Source organism: Rutidosis leptorrhynchoides, chromosome 9 (assembly GCF_046630445.1).
Source record: "Rutidosis leptorrhynchoides isolate AG116_Rl617_1_P2 chromosome 9, CSIRO_AGI_Rlap_v1, whole genome shotgun sequence".
Taxonomy (NCBI): Eukaryota; Viridiplantae; Streptophyta; class Magnoliopsida; order Asterales; family Asteraceae; genus Rutidosis; species Rutidosis leptorrhynchoides.
The window spans coordinates 30,783,069-30,803,367 of NC_092341.1; the positions used below are offsets into that span (position 1 = coordinate 30,783,069).

Genomic DNA, 20,299 nt, shown 5'->3' on the forward strand with positions numbered 1-20,299 from the left:
CATGTTAAGCAATCAAACTTGTTAAGACTTGATTAATTGAAATATGTTTCATATAGACAATTGACCACCCAAGTTGACCGGTGATTCACGAACGTTAAAACTTGTAAAAACTATATGATGACATATATATGGATATATATATAGTTAACATGATACTATGATAAGTAAATATATCATTAAGTATATTAACAATGAACTATATATGTAAAAACAAGACTACTAACTTAATGATTTTTAAACGAGACATATATGTAACGATTATCGTTGTAAAGACATTTAATGTATATATATCATATTAAGAGATATTCATACATGATAATATCATGATAATATAATAATTTAAAATCTCATTTGATATTATAAACATTGGGTTAACAACATTTAACAAGATCGTTAACCTAAAGGTTTCAAAACAACATTTACATGTAACGACTAACGATGACTTAACGACTCAGTTAAAATGTATATACATGTAGTGTTTTAATATGTATTTATACACTTTTGAAAGACTTCAATACACTTATCAAAATACTTCTACTTAACAAAAATGCTTACAATTACATCCTCGTTCAGTTTCATCAACAATTCTACTCGTATGCACCCGTATTCGTACTCGTACAATACACAGCTTTTAGATGTATGTACTATTGGTATATACACTCCAATGATCAGCTCTTAGCAGCCCATGTGAGTCACCTAACACATGTGGGAACCATCATTTGGCAACTAGCATGAAATATCTCATAAAATTACAAAAATATGAGTAATCATTCATGACTTATTTACATGAAAACAAAATTACATATCCTTTATATCTAATCCATACACCAACGACCAAAAAAACCTACAAACACTTTCATTCTTCAATTTTCTTCATCTAATTGATCTCTCTCAAGTTCTATCTTCAAGTTCTAAGTGTTCTTCATAAATTCCAAAAGTTCTAGTTTCATAAAATCAAGAATACTTTCAAGTTTGCTAGCTCACTTCCAATCTTGTAAGGTGATCATCCAACCTCAAGAAATCTTTGTTTCTTACAGTAGGTTATCATTCTAATACAAGGTAATAATCATATTCAAACTTTGGTTCAATTTCTATAACTATAACAATCTTATTTCAAGTGATGATCTTACTTGAACTTGTTTTCGTGTCATGATTCTGCTTCAAGAACTTCGAGCCATCCAAGGATCCATTGAAGCTAGATCCATTTTTCTCTTTTCCAGTAGGTTTATCCAAGGAACTTAAGGTAGTAATGATGTTCATAACATCATTCGATTCAAACATATAAAGCTATCTTATTCGAAGGTTTAAACTTGTAATCACAAGAACATAGTTTAGTTAATTCTAAACTTGTTCGCAAACAAAAGTTAATCCTTCTAACTTGACTTTTAAAATCAACTAAACACATGTTTTATATCTATATGATATGCTAACTTAATGATTTAAAACCTGGAAACACGAAAAACACCGTAAAACCGGATTTACGCCGTCGTAGTAACACCGCGGGCTGTTTTGGGTTAGTTAATTAAAAACTATGATAAACTTTGATTTAAAAGTTGTTATTCTGAGAAAATGATTTTTATTATGAACATGAAACTATATCCAAAAATTATGGTTAAACTCAAAGTGGAAGTATGTTTTCTAAAATGATCATCTAGACGTCGTTCTTTCGACTGAAATGACTACCTTTACAAAAACGACTTGTAACTTATTTTTCCGACTATAAACCTATACTTTTTCTGTTTAGATTCATAAAATAGAGTTCAATATGAAACCATAGCAATTTCTGTTTAGACTCAAAACGGATTTAAAATGAAGAAGTTATGGGTAAAACAAGATTGGATAATTTTTCTCATTTTAGCTACGTGAAAATTGGTAACAAATCTATTCCAACCATAACTTAATCAACTTGTATTGTATATTATGTAATCTTGAGATACCATAGACACGTATACAATGTTTCGACCTATCATGTCGACACATCTATATATATTTCGGAACAACCATAGACACTCTATATGTGAATGTTGGAGTTAGCTATACAGGGTTGAGGTTGATTCCAAAATATATATAGTTTGAGTTGTGATCAATACTGAGATACGTATACACTGGGTCGTGGATTGATTCAAGATAATATTTATCGATTTATTTCTGTACATCTAACTGTGGACAACTAGTTGTAGGTTATTAACGAGGACAGCTGACTTAATAAACTTAAAACATCAAAATATATTAAAAGTGTTGTAAATATATTTTGAACATACTTTGATATACATGTATATATTGTTATAGGTTCGTGAATCAACTAGTGGCCAAGTCTCGACGAAGTAAAAATCTGTGAAAGTGAGTTATAGTCCCACTTTTAAAATCTAATATTTTTGGGTTTAGAATACATGCAGGTTTTATAAATGATTTACAAAATAGACACAAGTACGTGAAACTACATTCTATGGTTGAATTATCGAAATCGAATATGCCCCTTTTTATTAAGTCTGGTAATCTAAGAATTAGGGAATAGACACCCTAATTGACGCGAATCCTAAAGATAGATCTATTGGGCCTAACAAACCCCATCCAAAGTACCAGATGCTTTAGTACTTCGAAATTTATATCATATCCGAAGGGTGTCCCGGAATGATGGGGATATTCTTATATATGCATCTTGTTAATGTCGGTTACCAGGTGTTCACCATATGAATGATTTTTATCTCTATGTATGGGATGTGTATTGAAATATGAAATCTTGTGGTCTATTATTATGATTTGATATATATAGGTTAAACCTATAACTCACCAACATTTTTGTTGACGTTTTAAGCATGTTTATTCTCAGGTGATTATTAAGAGCTTCCGCTGTCGCATACTTAAATAAGGACGAGATTTGGAGTCCATGCTTGTATGATATTGTGTAAAAACTGCATTCAAGAAACTTATTTTGTTGTAACATATTTGTATTGTAAACCATTATGTAATGGTCGTGTGTAAACAGGATATTTTAGATTATCATTATTTGATAATCTACGTAAAGCTTTTTAAACCTTTATTGATGAAATAAAGGTTATGGTTTGTTTTAAAATGAATGCAGTCTTTGAAAAACGTCTCATATAGAGGTCAAAACCTCGCAACGAAATCAATTAATATGGAACGTTTTTAATCAATAAGAACGGGACATTTCAGTTATGATTTCACAGGAAAGGTTGGAGATGTATGGATCAAGACACAAAAAAGTTTACCACTTCAAGAGATGTGGTATTTGATGAAGTGTCTTCTCAGTTTTCTAAATCAAGTAAAAGAGATGATGAAAATAGAGATTACAAATGCATGTTTCCTGATTTGATACTCAAAATGAAAGTGAGAATAATGGTGTTTATCAAACTCAAAAAGAGGCACCTACTGAAGAAGTACCGACTCAAGTTAGAAGGTCAACAAGTGAGAAGAGACAACCAAAGCACCTCAATGATTATGAGGTGAACACGATCACTACTTGTTTCTTTTCAGGTGGCATAACCAAGGAACCAACATGTTATGAAGAAGCTAAAGATTCCCCGGATTGGAGAAAAGCAATGAAAAAAGAAATTGATGCATTGGAGAAAAATAAAATTTGGGAGCTTGTCAAGAAACTGGAGGCATGTAAACCGGTTACTTGTAAGTGGGTTTACCATTTGAAGAAAAACTCGGATAGAACCATCAATAGGTTCAAAGCTCGTTTGGTGGCTCGTGGCTTTTGTCATAGTTATGGGCTTGATTATGATGAGACTTTTAGCCCCGTGGCTAAAATGGTGACGGTGAGAACAATAATCTCACTAGCAGCATACAAAGGGTGGAAATTGTGGCAACTTGATGTCAAGAATACTTTTCTGTATGGAGAGCTTGATCGTGAGGTATTCATGGAACAACCTATTGGGTTCACTTCAAATCAATTTCCGGATTATGTGTGCCAGTGGCACAATGCTTTGTCTTTTGTGGTTTTGAGATTTCTAATGCGGATTCTAGCTTGTTTGTGAAGAAAGAATTATGTTTTCATATCTTAGTGTTGTTATATATTGATGACATGATAATCACAAGAGGAAATGTGTTAGAAATCTCTCCTTTAATTGATGATCTTTTGGTTCGTTTTGAGATGAATAATCAAGGGGAGATTGGTTGTTTTCTTGGCTTGGAAGCCGATAAGCTAGAAAACGGTTACTTGATCTCTCAAAAGGGATATGCAAGGAGTCTCTTGGAATGTTTCAACATGGGGGAGTCAAAGCCTATGACCACTCCAATGAAACTAAACCTCAAGATGAAGAAAGATCAAGGAAAGGAGCTCAAGGATGCAAAGTTGTTTCAACAATTGGTTGGAAGTTTGATCTATCTAACCATCACAAGGCCGGAAATTGCTTACTCGGTTGGCATTGTTTTTCAATTTATGTAATGTCCAACTAATGTTCATCTTGATGCAGCTAAAAGGATCCTTCGCTATGTGAAAGGATCAATGGGTCACAGTTTGTCGTACAAGAAGTGTGATGATTATTTGTTGAATGGTTGTGGATGCAGATTGGATGGGTGATGTCAATGATCGCCATTCAACTTCGGGCTACTATTTCAACATGGGTTTCGCGGTTATTTCATGGTGTAATAAAAAGCAAGATGTGGTTGCTTTGTCTAGTACGGAAGCGGAATATACACCTGCAACTATGGCGGCAAGAGTGTACTTGGTTAAGAATGTTGATTGGTGATATACTTCAAGAAGTAGATTATGTTGTCAAACTAAAATGTGACAACGAAAGTGCAATCAAGCTTGCTTCGAATCCTGTTTTTCATGCATGCTCGTACGAAAGCATATAGAAATGCGATATCATTTTATTCGTGAAAAGGTACTTAGCTGGGAAATCGAGCTAGCAAATGTAAGGACGAATGCTCAAGTAGCCAACATCTTTACTAAAGCATTGATGAAGACCAAGTTCATGGAGTTTCGAGAGGCGTTAGGGATTGTTGATTGGGATTTTGCATTAAGGGTAGTGTTAAAATAAATAATGCAAAATGATTGTGGTGTTTTTGTACGATTTGGAAGTTCACCGGAAAAAGTCACCCAACTCTTACAAAAACATTTTGTCACCTAACTTACATTGCCACAAACTCTAAGCAGAGAAGAAGAAGAAACTAAAGAACGTACCTGATTGATTTTTGTTTCTCGTTGTTGATTAATTTCCACGCAATCAATTCTTTCTCGTTCGGTTCTCAGCTACTATAAATCACAAGCCCTAAATTTCTGAAACTCCCGATGATGATTCAGCAATAGTTTACCTGACCTAATTTTGGTTTTTAGTAAAGTTAAATGGAATTTGTGGACTGAATTAAATTGGTTATTTGGGCTCATGTTTAGTTGGGCTGGGAATTAATCAATTTTTAAAAAATATAAATTATTAATTAAGTAATACTAATTGTTGAGCTTGTTGGAACATAGAGTTCCTTTCTTATTAACATTCTTGTATTCTTGTTGCTTGTTATAACATACACAATATACTCAAAATGTAAATGAGTATAAAGTAAACAAAAGTATATAATCGACTACATCTTAACTTTTTGTTCTTATTATTCATTCTTAACTAAAACCAATATATAGCTAAAATACATAGACCCTCACTAACGAACTAAATGCATGAAAGTAGCACAACTTCACTGCCACTATTCAACTTACACATAAGAATCGGTCAATACAATACTACAAATTCATACGTATTTAAACATTAATTAAAACTAACACTTATCACTAATTGAATAATCTATCTATAGTATTTATTAAATCTCTAATTTAATGACATCATAAATAAGCTATTTCTTTTGTTAAAAAAAAATTCAAAACAAAAAAGAAAGAATTAGATGACATCTAGATAATGTCATTATTCAATTTAATTACAATTTAAAAAAAAAAGATATATTAGATTACTCAAAAAAAGCTTGAACGTGTATTCGGTCCATACAAACAAGTTGATTTTGTTTCTACGGATAACATTAAAACTTTTAGAAGTTATCTAGAATTGCAACTCTATTCGGCTCTTCAATTGTATTTTCGATTTTAAACCGATTGTTTAGTGATATGATTAAAAATATGTATGATTGTTTATTATTTATTTTATATATGTTAAATAATATTAACATGTTAATTGTATAGTATATGAAGTATTATGTACAACCTTATAATAAAATACACTCATGATCATATGTACAATATTTGAAGCATTATGTACAACCTTGTGATAAAACACTCCAATGACCATATTTACAAACTTTAAAATAAATTGTACAATCTTTTACAAAACACTTCATGAACACATGTACAAACTTTGAAGCATATTGTAGAACCTTCATATAGTAATTTAATTTTTAAAAAAAATTCAATAGACATTTGTTATTACTAATAATTATTATTCAAAATATAAATACTCAATTTTTAACCAAACTTTATTATTACTATTTATTTTTGTAATAATATAATAATAATAATAATAATAATAATAATAATAATAATAATAATAATAATAATAATAATAATAATAATAATAATAATAATAATAATAATAATAATAATTATCTATAATTTCTATTAATATTATTATATTATTCAAATATGGGTTTTTCTACGGGATTAATTACGTTATATATGTATGCGAAATATATATCTCAATAAAAGGTTGTAATATAGGTTTTTATGACAAAGAAAATAATAATTGTGATGAAAATTGAAAGAGAGTGGTGGGAGATTGAATGTAGTTCATTTATTTTGACCAAGTTAAGTACATCAATATGTTTGTAAAAACAACGACAAATTTTTAGTCGGAATCTGTGGTTCCACGAGTCATTAAACTAAATGACTTTAGCATATATATTCACTTAACACCTAAAACATATCATTAAACTGTTTCTTTTAAACAAACCCGTGATTTTACGGGTCATTTCTCTAGTACTTACTAAATACCATATAATTATTTAACCAAAAATTTTGGACACATTAATATGTTACCATGTCTACATCAAAATTACTCAACAGAGCTAGGAATCAGAATCGTTACTGTTCCGTATAAATTGTTATTTTTTGCCCAAAATTTTCAAGGTTTGGGAATAACTCACCCCCTCCAAGCTAGTGTTAGTTCAAAAGCCTTTTCGTAGTGTTCCATAATAAATAAATAATAATATAATATTGACTTAATAAAATTGGAGCCTAAATCGAAAAGTGGGATTAACCTCCAGATAAAGTACATCTGTTACACGTCAAGTCTTTAGCAACGAGCTGTTCAGGTGAGTGAGTGATCTTATAATTAATCCGGAATCAGTTACCAAATGGGTGATCAAAATCACAGTAACATGAAAGTAGAAATTGTAAAAGGCTTGGGAGCTTCAATAGGAAGATATTGATTACCAACTAGAAAAGTTCATTCAAAATCATAATCCATCCCGCATTACTTAAATAAAGAAAATAATCAAGATCAAGTGCAGTATATCTGTTATTGCTTCAAATTTTACAATACTTATGAAAATAGCATTAGCTTGTAGAACTAATACATCAGAACATGTATTTATAGAAAACCCGCCCATGATTTTGTTTTCAAAAATCAGTATAACACGAATGCAAATTGTAAACAGTGATCTGTTGTCTTTAGGTTGGAGTCAGATACGAAATCAGCTACTTCCTGAATCCTGTATCTGTGTGTTTTGGGTTAATTGGTTTATCATAACTTTTGTTTAATATTTAGTGTTAAGTTTAAGTATTTTGCATGTCTAAATGTTTGGACGTTTGACATGTTTATTTGGTTATGTTATTTATTTTGTTTAAATCAATTAGTACTTGGTTAAATTGGTAGGAGATTGACCATATCTTATACACGTGAAAGTGTGGGATGTTACGTGGGAGTACATGGTCTACCGATTTATTAGGAGTAGTGGAGTAAATGTGTTATAGTTAATTAGTAGTTTTTCATATGTAGTGTATCTCATAGAAATAAAAATTGAGGCAGATGAGTTTTTACTCCTTTTCTTTTCTGTTCTCCAATGTATATCTCATTTTGTTCATCCTAATTATTACTCCGTAAATCATAGTGTAATTGGGAGGGTCTGTGATCCTACACTGTGAACACAAATATGGATTTATGTGATGGAAAACCGTGTGTACTTTAAATTTTATAAATGCAGCGGAAATTGAAAATAAACATATTTTATTTAATAATAAACGTCTTTTATTATTTATAATAAACTTTCAAGTAAAACATTCACACGATTAACGATCCTAACAAGATCCAATTACACCACTAATAATTGTCATATAATTAATTCATAAAAAGGAGTTTAGATATATCGTTAGCGATCGATGCAAGAACGGTAGAAACAAAGTTTTCACGTCTAGGTTGAAACATATATTCAAAAGTATGAATATCTCCACGGTTGATCCACACAGCACGTCGAATAACACCAATCGAATGCTAGTCCGTATAACCCGAAAGTAATAAATAATATTACTTTAATAAAGATAGTACCAAGAACAGTTTGGTCTATCCATATTTCCATCGAATGCTCAAAAGGAAATAAGAGAGCACTATGTTCTTTTTGTTCTACGCCAATAAATAACAAAAAAAAAGGGACAACAACCCTCCCTTTAATTATGATGATCAAATACAAATACAACTTGTGTTTTTGTTTTTGCTGTAGAACCGAACCAAAAAGAAGGATTGCACATCTTTTATTTTAAAGTTTTTTTTTTTATTTCATTTGAGACTCTCTGAGTCTCTGCCCATTCTCTCCTCATGTATGTTTCCTTTTAAAAGTCTTTTTAATGACACCTCAAGTTATGTGAAAAAGATCAACCAAAGACATCACTGTGTCCCTTTGTTGAAGTGGTTCAACAACTACACCAAGGGTCAACAACTCTTTATTTTTAAGTATTTAGAATTATGTAAATTTGGATCAAACGAGTTTCAAGATTAGGCCCATAATATTCTTTTATTATCTTTACACAAAGATAAGCTCATTTAATATTTAGTGGTTCAACGGTCCATTGAGCATTGTATATTTAATTAAATCATATTTAATTAATTCATACTTTTTGAACTATAGATTATAATTATATATCAACAATATATAATAATGATATCTAAATGCTAAAGTGTGTGACCTTATAGATCTGTATATAAGTGGTAGTATAGATTTGTGATATGACGTGCACACTAAGTCAACAAACTCCCACTTGTGTATGTCATAACATCTAGAAAACTATACACTCATATATTGGCGTCTAGCAACACGTCAATGCCCCCGAAAATATACAAGTGTTTGTTTCAGCTAAACGAACTATCATTATTTAAAAAAAAAATTTAATTTAATGATTGAGTATCTATTGTCCCTTTATTGCCGATACCGAGTTGACATGAGACATGGATCCAGTCATTCTCATTTGTCAACCAATTATGTTTCTCGATCTAGAAAATTTGAATGTGATCACCAAGTTTAAAATTGATCTACAATCAATATAGCTTAGACAAGGCCGTGTAAATATCCATTCACTTTCATCGAGGGGCCCAGCGGTATCATACTCTCACATAGAGGAATAAATCCCATTTTGATTACATGCGTTCGTCATGTGTTTCACATCATACCCAATGATGGCCTTTATAACTACCTTGTTCATGATAGCGTTTAACCATATCAAAGTATAATATGTCATACAATCGGAAACCAACATATACATCTCAGGTCTAAGGACACAAATACATAACCATTATGAGATTCACTATTGAGGACGATCCATGTAGTGACATCTCATGATTGAGTCATTCAAATATTCATCATCAATGAATACATATGAATTTTGGCCTCAACTAGTTTACTATTCACCATCAGTGAATAAAACCAAACATTCGTAATAATCTTAATTCATGTTACTCCCATAACATGACCGATTATGGAGATTTAGAATAATCAATAATTATTCATGGATTAAACATGATAATATAGAACACAGTGATATAAATGAAAACGACCATACCAAGTATCTCAATTCATTTATATAAAACTGTTTAATGTTCAAGAGATATCCAAATACTAAATTACAAATGAAAAAGATTAGTAGCTTAACGAAGTCCAATATTACCAGCATGATCATCATGCTGGCTGTGCATCAAGGGCTTCGTGAACGGGTCAGCCACGATATCATCTGTATGAACCTTAAGAATACTAATTTCATTCCCAACAATGACTTCAAGAATGTAGTCAAACTTTCGAAGAATGTGTCGGATACTTTTATGTACATGTGATTCTTTCGAAAGTGTTATAACAACCGAACTATCACAATACATCTTTATAGAAAATTTATTGTTGTGTACTACTCTGAGTTCAACAACAAACTTCCTTATCCAGACAACTTTCTGAGCAACATCTCAGGTAACAATGTATTTTGCTTTTGTTGTAGAATGCTCTACTTTGAGCTCTTCCAATTAACTGTCTCGTCCATCATGACAAAGATACAACCTGATTGGGATCGAGAATCATCTCGATCAGTTTGGAAACTAGCATATGTATTATGGTTAATACTTAACTCCTTTTCCAAACCATCGTAAACCAAATACATATCTTTAGTACTCTGCAAATACTTAAGAATGTTCTCAACAACAATTCAATGTTCTTCACTTGGATTCTGTTGATAACGACTCGTCAAACTCAAAATTAACGAGACATCATTTTAGTACATAACATGGCATACATAATGGATCCTATAGCCGAAGCATATGGGATACATTTCATTCGTCTTATCTCATCATGTGTGATAAGACTTTGAGACTTGCTCAAGGTTATACCCTTTTGCACAGGTAATGCTTCAAGGTTGGAGTAATGCATGCTTAAATCTCTCCAAGATAAGATATGTACATTATTTCAAAACAATAAGCCATTTGAATCTATTTCTATAGATCATGATTCCTAGTATATAAGTAGCTTCTCCAAGATCCTTTATGGAAAAAACATTTTTCAAACCAAGACTTGACATCTTGCAAGTTGAAATGTTATTTCCTATAAATAGTATGTCATCAACATACAAGATCAAGAAGACTACTTTGCTCCCACTAGATTTAATGTAAACACAGAGCTCATCTTTTTTTTTTAAGAAAAACCAAACTCTTTGATATCCTCATCAAACCAAAGATTCTAACTCCTGAATGCTTGCTTTAATCCATAAATGGATTTTAGAAGCTTGCATACTTTATTAGGATGCTTAGGATATACAACCCCTTTCGGCTGAACCACATTACGTCCTCGCTTAGGTCGCCATTTAGAAAAGCGATTATGATATCCATTTACCATACTTCATAATCATGAAAAGTGGCTATGGCAATAAGTATCCTAATTTATAAAGCTCGCGATCAGTGGAAAAGTTTCATCATAACCTTTTATCACGAATCGAGCTTTAAAAGTGTTTACATTACCGTCCATGCTAGTCTTCTCTTTGAAGACTCATTTACACCCCATTGTCTTACAATTGGGTGGAAGATCAATCAAGTCACATACTTGATTATCTTTCACAGACTGCATATTTGCATTCATAGTATCTCGCCATTTTTAAGATTCGTGATCTTATATGGCCTTACGGTAGTTAGAGGGTTCATAATCCTCAAGGTGAGGTTCATCTGAATTAATCAGATAATCAAACCTCTTATGCCGATGAGGAGTTCTACCAGACCTATGAAGTTCAGGTGCAACACGTTCTGACTCACCAATAATGCGCTCAGATTCAACGTGTGGATTACTAGTGCTTATAGAAGGTATGTTACTTTGTGGTTCTTGAATTTCTTCAAGATCTACTTTACTCCCACTAAATTCTTATAAGAGAAGATCTCCCATTTAAGAATTCAGTAGACCGAGTAGAAAACACTTTGTTTTCAGCTTCGTAGTAGAAGTAGTAACCCATTGTTTCCTTTGGGTATCCCATAAAGTGAAATTTAATACTTCAGGATTTTAATTTGTTTGAAGTGTCATGCTTCACATACACTTCACAACCCCAGAATTGTAAATAAGACAACTTGGGAATCTTCCCATGCCATACTTCATATGGTATCTTTTCTACCTTCTTGGTTGGAACCATATTGAGTATGCCTGCAGTAGACTCTAATGCTTAACCCCAAAAAGACGATGGTAGAGTAGTCAGACTCATCATAGATCGAACCATATCGAGTAAAGTTCGATTCCTCCATTCAGACTCACCATTGAGTAGTGGTGTGTGAGGTGGAGTAAATTGTAAGACAATCCAACAATTCTACAGGTGGTCCAAAAACTCTTGACTCATATACTCACTTCCTCCATCAGAGTGAAGTGATTTAATGGTCTTTCCAAGCTGATTTTTAACTTCATTTTGAAAGACTTCAAGCCTTTCAAAAACTCCATGTTTATGTTTTAGCAAGTAAACATAATCATATCTACTATAACCATAGTTAATTTAACAAAGTAAGATTTATCATCTCTAGACATTGTTCTAAAGGGCCACATACATCAATATGTATTAGTCCTAAAAGATATGTAGCTCTTTCACCTAAATCGGAGAAATGAGCCTTTATCATCCTTTCACATAAACATTACTCACATACATCAAATGAATCAAAACCATTTGATTCCAAAAGTCCATAAGAATGGAGTTTTGAAATGCGTTGTTTATATGACCAAGACGATAATGTCATAGATAGGTCTTATCCAAGTGTTGCTTGAATCACTTGGCGTTACAGGTATACATAGAATTCTCATTTGAAATCACACCATGCATATCAATTTCAAAAATACCATCACTTGGATAGGCATTAAGATAAAAAATATTATCCTTAGAAACTGAAATACCAAAATGCGTAAATGCAAGTTTAAAACCAGTATCATTCAAATCATATTGCTCATAATACTAGGAGCATAATAAAATTGTTTCAATAAAACAATAAGACCACTTGGAAGAGTAAGCTCATAGTGACCAACGACTTCAATCGAAGCTTGATTTCCATTGTCTACTCGCAAATCCAGTGTGCCTTTCGCCAGTCTATTATTTCTTCTCAATCCATTTAAATTGTTACAGGTGTGAAGACCACAACCGGTTAACAATGATCTAGGAATCACTAGAAGAATTATATAACTGTATATGAAATACACTTGAGATTTCTAATCTTACCAGCATTGCCTTTTCTCAGCTCAGATTGGTAAATAGGACAACTTCCTTCACCAATTGCCAACCTTTCCACAATGGAAATATTCGGCGTCTTTAGTTGAGATTTCCTTCTTGGAAGGTGGAATAATTTTCCTGAAATAATGATTTATCATTTCCTTCCACAAAGTATTCGGCTTATTCTTTTTCACCCTTTTTATCCTACTTCTCCTACTCATCGAACAACTTCCGATAAGTATTTTGTTGAGTAGCAGGAGCTGCACAAACAGGAGGATCGGATAAGGGTTCTAATTTTTTTCAACTTCCATTTATGCTTGAGAAACAGTTCTCAGGTTGCATTTCCAGTCTACGAAGTTTGAAGATTGAGTTTATCCTTATCCAACAAAGAAGGAAGTGTGTTTTGGTTTACGTTTTAATTATTTGACATCTACAACAGATATAAGATTCAATTTAGTATTTTCGATATTGAGCTTTAATAAATTAACTACCCAAGTTTTTATAATATTATTTAAAAAAATTAATTTACGAAAGCCTAAGATCCATATAGAGATTCCATAGCCACATCTGTTGATCAGCTAGCAGTTATGGAGTCTATTGGTAGGTAGCGAGTACCAATTGCATTACAATTGCAACTCTTAGATCTTTATGGGACCTTGAGATATGTGTAGTCCAACAAAATATTATTATCTATTGGCATGTTTGTCCCATCCTTGCCTCGAACTCAGGTCTCACCGTGAATACGATTAAGTCGTCCAATTTGAAAACAGTGAAAATTCACGCTAGTCTCACTAGATCGAAAAATCCACCTCGTGGCTATAATTCAGCCTAATCTCACTAGATCAGAAAAATAACGAGGAGTGTTTGCAAGCTCATTGGATGGCATGACTTAAATTTGACGGGTATTTTAAAAATATTCGTGTTAACGAATAATGCATGCACACAAGATTCGTTACACCTTTTGTTAAAAAACATTTTAAACAATTATATATATGTCAATCGTGTTTATACGTCTAGTTTGTTATTTTATTTTATATATAAAAATAACAAATACACATTGTGTATCTTTTTAAAACAGTTTTAAAAGATGTCGCCCATATATATTATTGGAATTTCAAAAAACATTTAACTTTAAACTCGTTAGAGTTTAACCTTTTAAAATCATCAATTTTAATCTTTGAAACTTGTTATGTGTTTATTTACCGTTTTCATCAAAAACATCTAGCATATACTATAATCAACAATTATATATAAATGCAATAATAAAACACAACCATGCATCACACACACATAGCCTAGTCCAAAAATCCTATACTTGATCCCATGAGCCGACATGGGATCAAGAGGTCAAACTAAGGGTAATATCGTAGCTCCCACTTAATTCAAGAATCAAGTGAAAACTTGACAAACGCCATCGTTGTCAACTTGATCTGTTCGCCATCTTCTAAGTTAAACTCCACGTTGCATCTTTATCTTTAATCTTCATCATATTACATTTATTTAAAATTTAAAAATACAACTAATCTAATACTTTTACAATTTAGAATAAACTTAAATACAATACTATGAAAATGAAAAAAAAAATATAATACAACTTTGGCTTCAAAATGGCCTTTTTAATAAAAATAAATAATCAACATGACTTAATATTGCCGTAATCAACAATCACAATAATCATACATAGGTCGGGGCATTATGGGCTATGTATGCAATCACAATTTTAATAACTACATTATTAAAACCTATATATGGCTTGTCCATGGTTACAATGCATGTGTATAACCATGGAATACAACAATCAACAATTATAATAAATATTCAAGCCATAATAATTAAATCTACAATTTAAAGTAGTGATATTCTTTTAGTCATATTTGTGCGTCATGAGGTTAAGTCTAGATCAACCGAGTTGACTTTAAAAACCAAAAAGGTTTTGACTTTCACCAATACACCACAAAGCTAAATCTAAAGAAAATCACGCGACAATTAAGATGGTGTAAAAGCGGCTCGGATACCACCGATGGAAAACCGTGTGTACTTTAAATTTTATAAACGCAGAGGAAATTGAAAATAAACATATTTTATTTAATAATAAACGTCTTTTTATTATTTATAATAAACTTTCAAGTAAAACATTCACACGATTAACGATCCTAACAAGATCTAATTACACCACTAATAATTGTCATATAATTAATTCACAAAGAGGAGTTTAGATATACCTTTAGCGATCGATGCAAGAACGGTAGAAACAAAGTTTTCACGTCTAGGTTGAAACATATATTCAAAAGTATGAATATCTCCACGGTTGATCCACACAGCACGTCGAACAACACCAATCGAATGCTAGTCCGTATAACCCGAAAGTAATAAATAATATTACTTTAATAAAGATAGTACCAAGAACAGTTTGGTCTATCCGTATTTCCATCGAATGCTCAAAAGGAAATAAGAGAACACTATGTTCTTTTTGTTCTACGCCAATAAATAACAAAAAAAAGGGACAGCAACCCTCCCTTTAATTATGATGATCAAATACAAATACAACTTGTGTTTTTGTTTTTGCTGTAGAACCGAACCAAAAAGAAGGATTGCACATCTTTTATTTTAAAGTTTTTTTTAATTTCATTTGAGACTCTCTGAGTCTCTGCCCATTCTCTCCTCATGTATGTTTCCTTTTAAAAGTCTTTTTAATGACACCTCAAGTTATGTGAAAAAGATCAATCAAAGACATCACTGTGTCCCCTTTGTTGAAGTGGTTTAACAACTACACCAAGGGTCAACAACTCTTTATTTTATAGTATTTAGAATTATGTAAATTTGGATCAAACGAGTTTCAAGATTAGGCCCATAATATTCTTTTATAATCTTTACACAAAAATAAGCTCATTTAATATTTAGTGGTTCAACGGTCCATTGAGCATTGTATTTGTATATTTAATTAAATCATATTTAATTAATTCATACTTTTTGAACTATAGGTTATAATTATATATAAACAATATATAATAATGATGTCTAAATGCTAAAGTGTGTGATCCCATAGGCCTGTATATAAGTGGTAGTATAGATTTGTGATATGACGTGCACACTAAGTCAACATTATGTTCATCCCAATCGATTAGTGTTGTCGTGCTTAGTCTTTCAAAGCCCGTTTCCAGCAAGGATTTAACTATTTGGCACATCACTCACCCACAATCTAGAGAGAATGAACCTTCAGTTTTTGGTTAAGTCATTATTGCCAACTCTAATTTAGATACTAATAAAGAATAAAAAACAAAGACAAAACCAGAGTCATATGCATATAGTATTGACTGAGTCAGACTTAGTTATCTAGCTCTATGGGTTATCAACCAACTTCCATACACAACTTTTCAACATCAAATATGAAATATCTAATGAATTATTTCTCAAGCAATTCTATCAAAATAACATAAAATGAAAAATAATATAAATGCTTATCATGAACTAACCATTGTCACATGACATCAATCGATCAAACCCCTAGTAGCTCTATGCATCTTAATATATCCTAAGAAATACGAATAAAGTTATAAAGAAACATGATTAACTAAATAAATTATATGCCATTGAACTCATATACACTTACAGTAGTATTTTAAACAAATGAACCAAACGTGAGTAGTAGGTTCTACCAGTTTAGTTTCAAGTCAAGTGAATACTGAAAGTCATCCGATCTGTCAAGGATACTTGGGCAAGAATCTGTTAAAATTTCCCATTTTTCATTACCAACTGGATTCTTGAACTCGATGTCTTTTAGGCCACACGTTTTCTTTGCCATCATTCCATTTATTATGGGCTTTAAGAAGTCGCGAGAGCATTTCTTGAGACTATACATATTGTCAGTATATATTTTTACGTATTTGGGATGGCAAATCGTAAGAAGTGCATTAAAAAATGACAGGGCCCCCTGCAAGAGTTCACCTGAATGCATATACAATGATAACTCTTGCACGTTTGTAGATGGTATTGGGAACCTTATTTCGCGATCATCAACATCAATGTTCAGTGGCTCATAACTATCATAGTTTATTAGGATATCAAACTTGCTTGATAAATTGAGTACTTCTCTCACCGTAACAAAGAAAGAATGATTCAAATATAAAATAAACATCTCCGTTTTCACATTTTCACAAATCAATCTTCATTTTCTCAGATTACCACTCTCAAAAAGTTTTTTGTAAAGATGATTCACACAAGGATGATTTTTCCTATTGTATTGGTCATACTAACTATCATCATTGTTGCTAATATACCACCGAGTGAACCTATATTCTATCCTGCTCTTGTGGTTTTATCATTTGTAATCATGCCATTATTCTGTTGTTTGCTACTTATGATTCTAATTTCATTTTATTATTTGTCTATGAATAGAAGTTGATTATGATTTATGTTGTTCATCTTTTTGATAATAGAAAATGTCAAATTTGAAAAGGCTTAAATTTGCTCCTTTAGAATCAGGTGGGAACAACTACTTAACATGGGTTATGAATGTAGAAAAACAACTCGAATCAATCAGTATTTTAGAAACCCTGAATGAAAATAACAATTGTTCCGAACAAGAGAAACCAATAACAAGTATTTTTCTTAGCAAACATATTGACGAGTCCTTAGAATCTACATATTATATGATCGAAGATCCAAGTGTATTATGAAAAATACTCAAAGATAGATACGATATTAATTATCAAGAAATAACAGTGATCTATGAAAGAATAAAATTGAAGATGTTAGTAGACGCTCTTATAAGAATCCCGGAGATTCTTATTAATGATCTGGTAACGTGGATCATCAGTCTAGTATTTCTTGAATACATGAACATCTTGTTTATCTCTACAAATAAGTCCCAAAAGAAAAGAAAACGAGAGTGATTCTGTTGAAAAATCTTTATTAAATAAACCCTGAGCTACCTTGAGACTTGAATGGTTTGAATTTTCTAAGATGCCTAGCTTGTTATGTATCACTCATAAATAAATGGTTTTAGACCATAACGCATATGTTTATTAGGTGTTATCTTTTATGTACTTTAGATTGTAACTTGTTTGCAGGTAATATAATTTGATTATCTTGCTGAAATATAACTCATTATTTGCTTACCTTATTTGAAGTTTTAGTATGAATCCTGCTGAAATACAACATCAATTAAATGGTAAAAACCTATGTATTGCAGATAGTGGTAACATACACACTATGATTGTAACAACCCAAACCAAACCATGAACAAACCCGCTTGAAATATCACAAAAAAAAAAAAATTATTTCTCTGTTCAGCAAATGGCGCGGCGCGCCAAACTGGTCTGTCCAAAAAGGCTTTAAACGTGAAAAAGATTGGCCACTTCCCGACATCTTTAGACGAAATGCTTTTAACAACAAGTTCCAATATGTAAAACTAACACGATTCAAACATAAAATAAGTTTTACAAAGTAGGGCCCACATCGGCCGTTTTACGAGTTTCATACAAAAGTTTGAGTTTCGACCACGTGAGTTTAATTTCCAAACGACAATACGAGCACGGTGTTTGGGGTTAAACTACCCAAGTCTCGGTCAAACTCCAAAAGCTAACTCAATCCAAAAAGCCTCCCCTAACAAGCGGGAATCTCTAATCCAACCGTATGCCCTTACCCTTATCCACGCCGGAACCTATAAAATGGTAAACAACGAGAGGGTAAGCTAACGCTTAGTGAATGCAATAATTACACACATACATATATAATATATCTATTTGCAAACACTTACACGCGCTACTTTTATAAATGATTAGGTGAGTTCATTTGATCCCTCTTTACTCATTACATTTTTGGGCTGAGAATACATGCGCTACTTTTATAAATGATTTACAAAATAGACACAAGTACGTTAAACTACATTCTATGGTTGAATTATCGAAATCGAATATGCCCCTTTTATTTAGTCTGGTAATCTAAGAAATAGGGAACAGACACCCTAATTGACGCGAACTCTAAAGATAGATCTATTGGGCCCAACAAGCCCCATCCAAAGTACCGGATGCTTTAGTACTTCGAAATTTATACCATGTCCGAAGGAGGATCCCGGAATGATGGGGATATTCTTATATACAAATTGTGAATGTCGGTTACCAGGTGTTCAATCCATATGAATGATATTTTTGTCTCTATGCATGGGACGTATGTTTATGAGAAATGGAAATATGAAATCTTGTGGTCTATTAAAATTATGAAATAATTATTTATGCTAAACTAATGAACTCACCAACCTTTTGGTTGACACTTGAAAGCATGTTTATTCTCAGGTACGAAAGAAATCTTCCGCTGTGCATTTGATCATTTTAAAGATATTACTTGGAGTCATTCATGACATATTTCAAAAGACGTTGCATTCGAGTCGTTGAGTTTATCAAGATCATTATTAAGTCAATTATAGTTGGATATATTATGAAATGGTATGCATGTCTGTCAACTTCAGATGTAATGAAATATTGTCTTTTCAAAATGAATGCAATGTTTGTAAAATGTATCATATAGGGGTCAAGTACCTCGCGATGTAATCAACTGTTGGGAATCGTTTATAATCGATATGGACTTCGTCCGGATGGATTAGGACGGGTCCTTTCACACTTCACTCTTCATTTTACTTGAGGTGGCATCTTAACACGTCGATACTTCACCTCGAGTGGCACCTTAACACGTCAGCACTTCACCCTTTAACTTACTTTGAGTGGCATCTTAGCACATCGATACTTCACTCTGGGTGGTGTCTTAACACATCGACACTTCACCCCGGGTGGTGTCTTAGCACATCGACACTTCACCCGTCACATTACTTTGAGTGGTGTCTTAGCACATCGACACTTCACTCGTCACGTGAAATGTGGTGTCTTAGCACATCGACACTTCACATCTCATGCTACAACAAATAAATACATTATATATCTACGCATATAATTATTCCACTCACCTTACGCCTTTGGTGAATCGATAAACCAACTTGAAAATTTAAGGTATCTCACCTATTACAAAGTACATAATAATTAATCAACCATCCAAGTTGGTCAAACCCACAACACTCACCACTATTAGGTCATTTTGACCCATTTGGACACTTAACCCTAAAATTGGGTCATCTTTTGCCAAAACCCTAACATT

At 32.2% G+C, this 20,299-nt stretch overlaps 1 protein-coding gene across 1 annotated transcript; it reads left to right on the top strand.

Annotated features, from left to right (window-relative positions):
- Nucleotides 1-4,048: 4,048 nt before the first annotated feature.
- On the top strand, nt 4,049-4,715 carry LOC139867896 (uncharacterized mitochondrial protein AtMg00810-like). The gene is made up of 3 exons (XM_071856244.1): nt 4,049-4,340; nt 4,440-4,481; nt 4,534-4,715. Exons 1-3 carry the CDS (start codon nt 4,049-4,051, stop codon nt 4,713-4,715), a joined length of 516 nt encoding a protein of 171 aa, XP_071712345.1.
- The last annotated feature ends 15,584 nt before the right edge of the window (nt 4,716-20,299 follow it).

Bases quoted from the DNA above. Each gene is read 5' to 3' on its own strand.
- LOC139867896 (XM_071856244.1), top strand. From the start codon at position 4,049: ATGATAATCACAAGAGGAAATGTGTTAGAAATCTCTCCTTTAATTGAT. The intron at 4,341-4,439 runs GTTTGATCTATC...ATCTTGATGCAG, and splicing joins GTTTCAACAATTGGTTGGAA to CTAAAAGGATCCTTCGCTAT. The intron at 4,482-4,533 runs GTTTGTCGTACA...TTGTGGATGCAG, and splicing joins GAAAGGATCAATGGGTCACA to ATTGGATGGGTGATGTCAAT.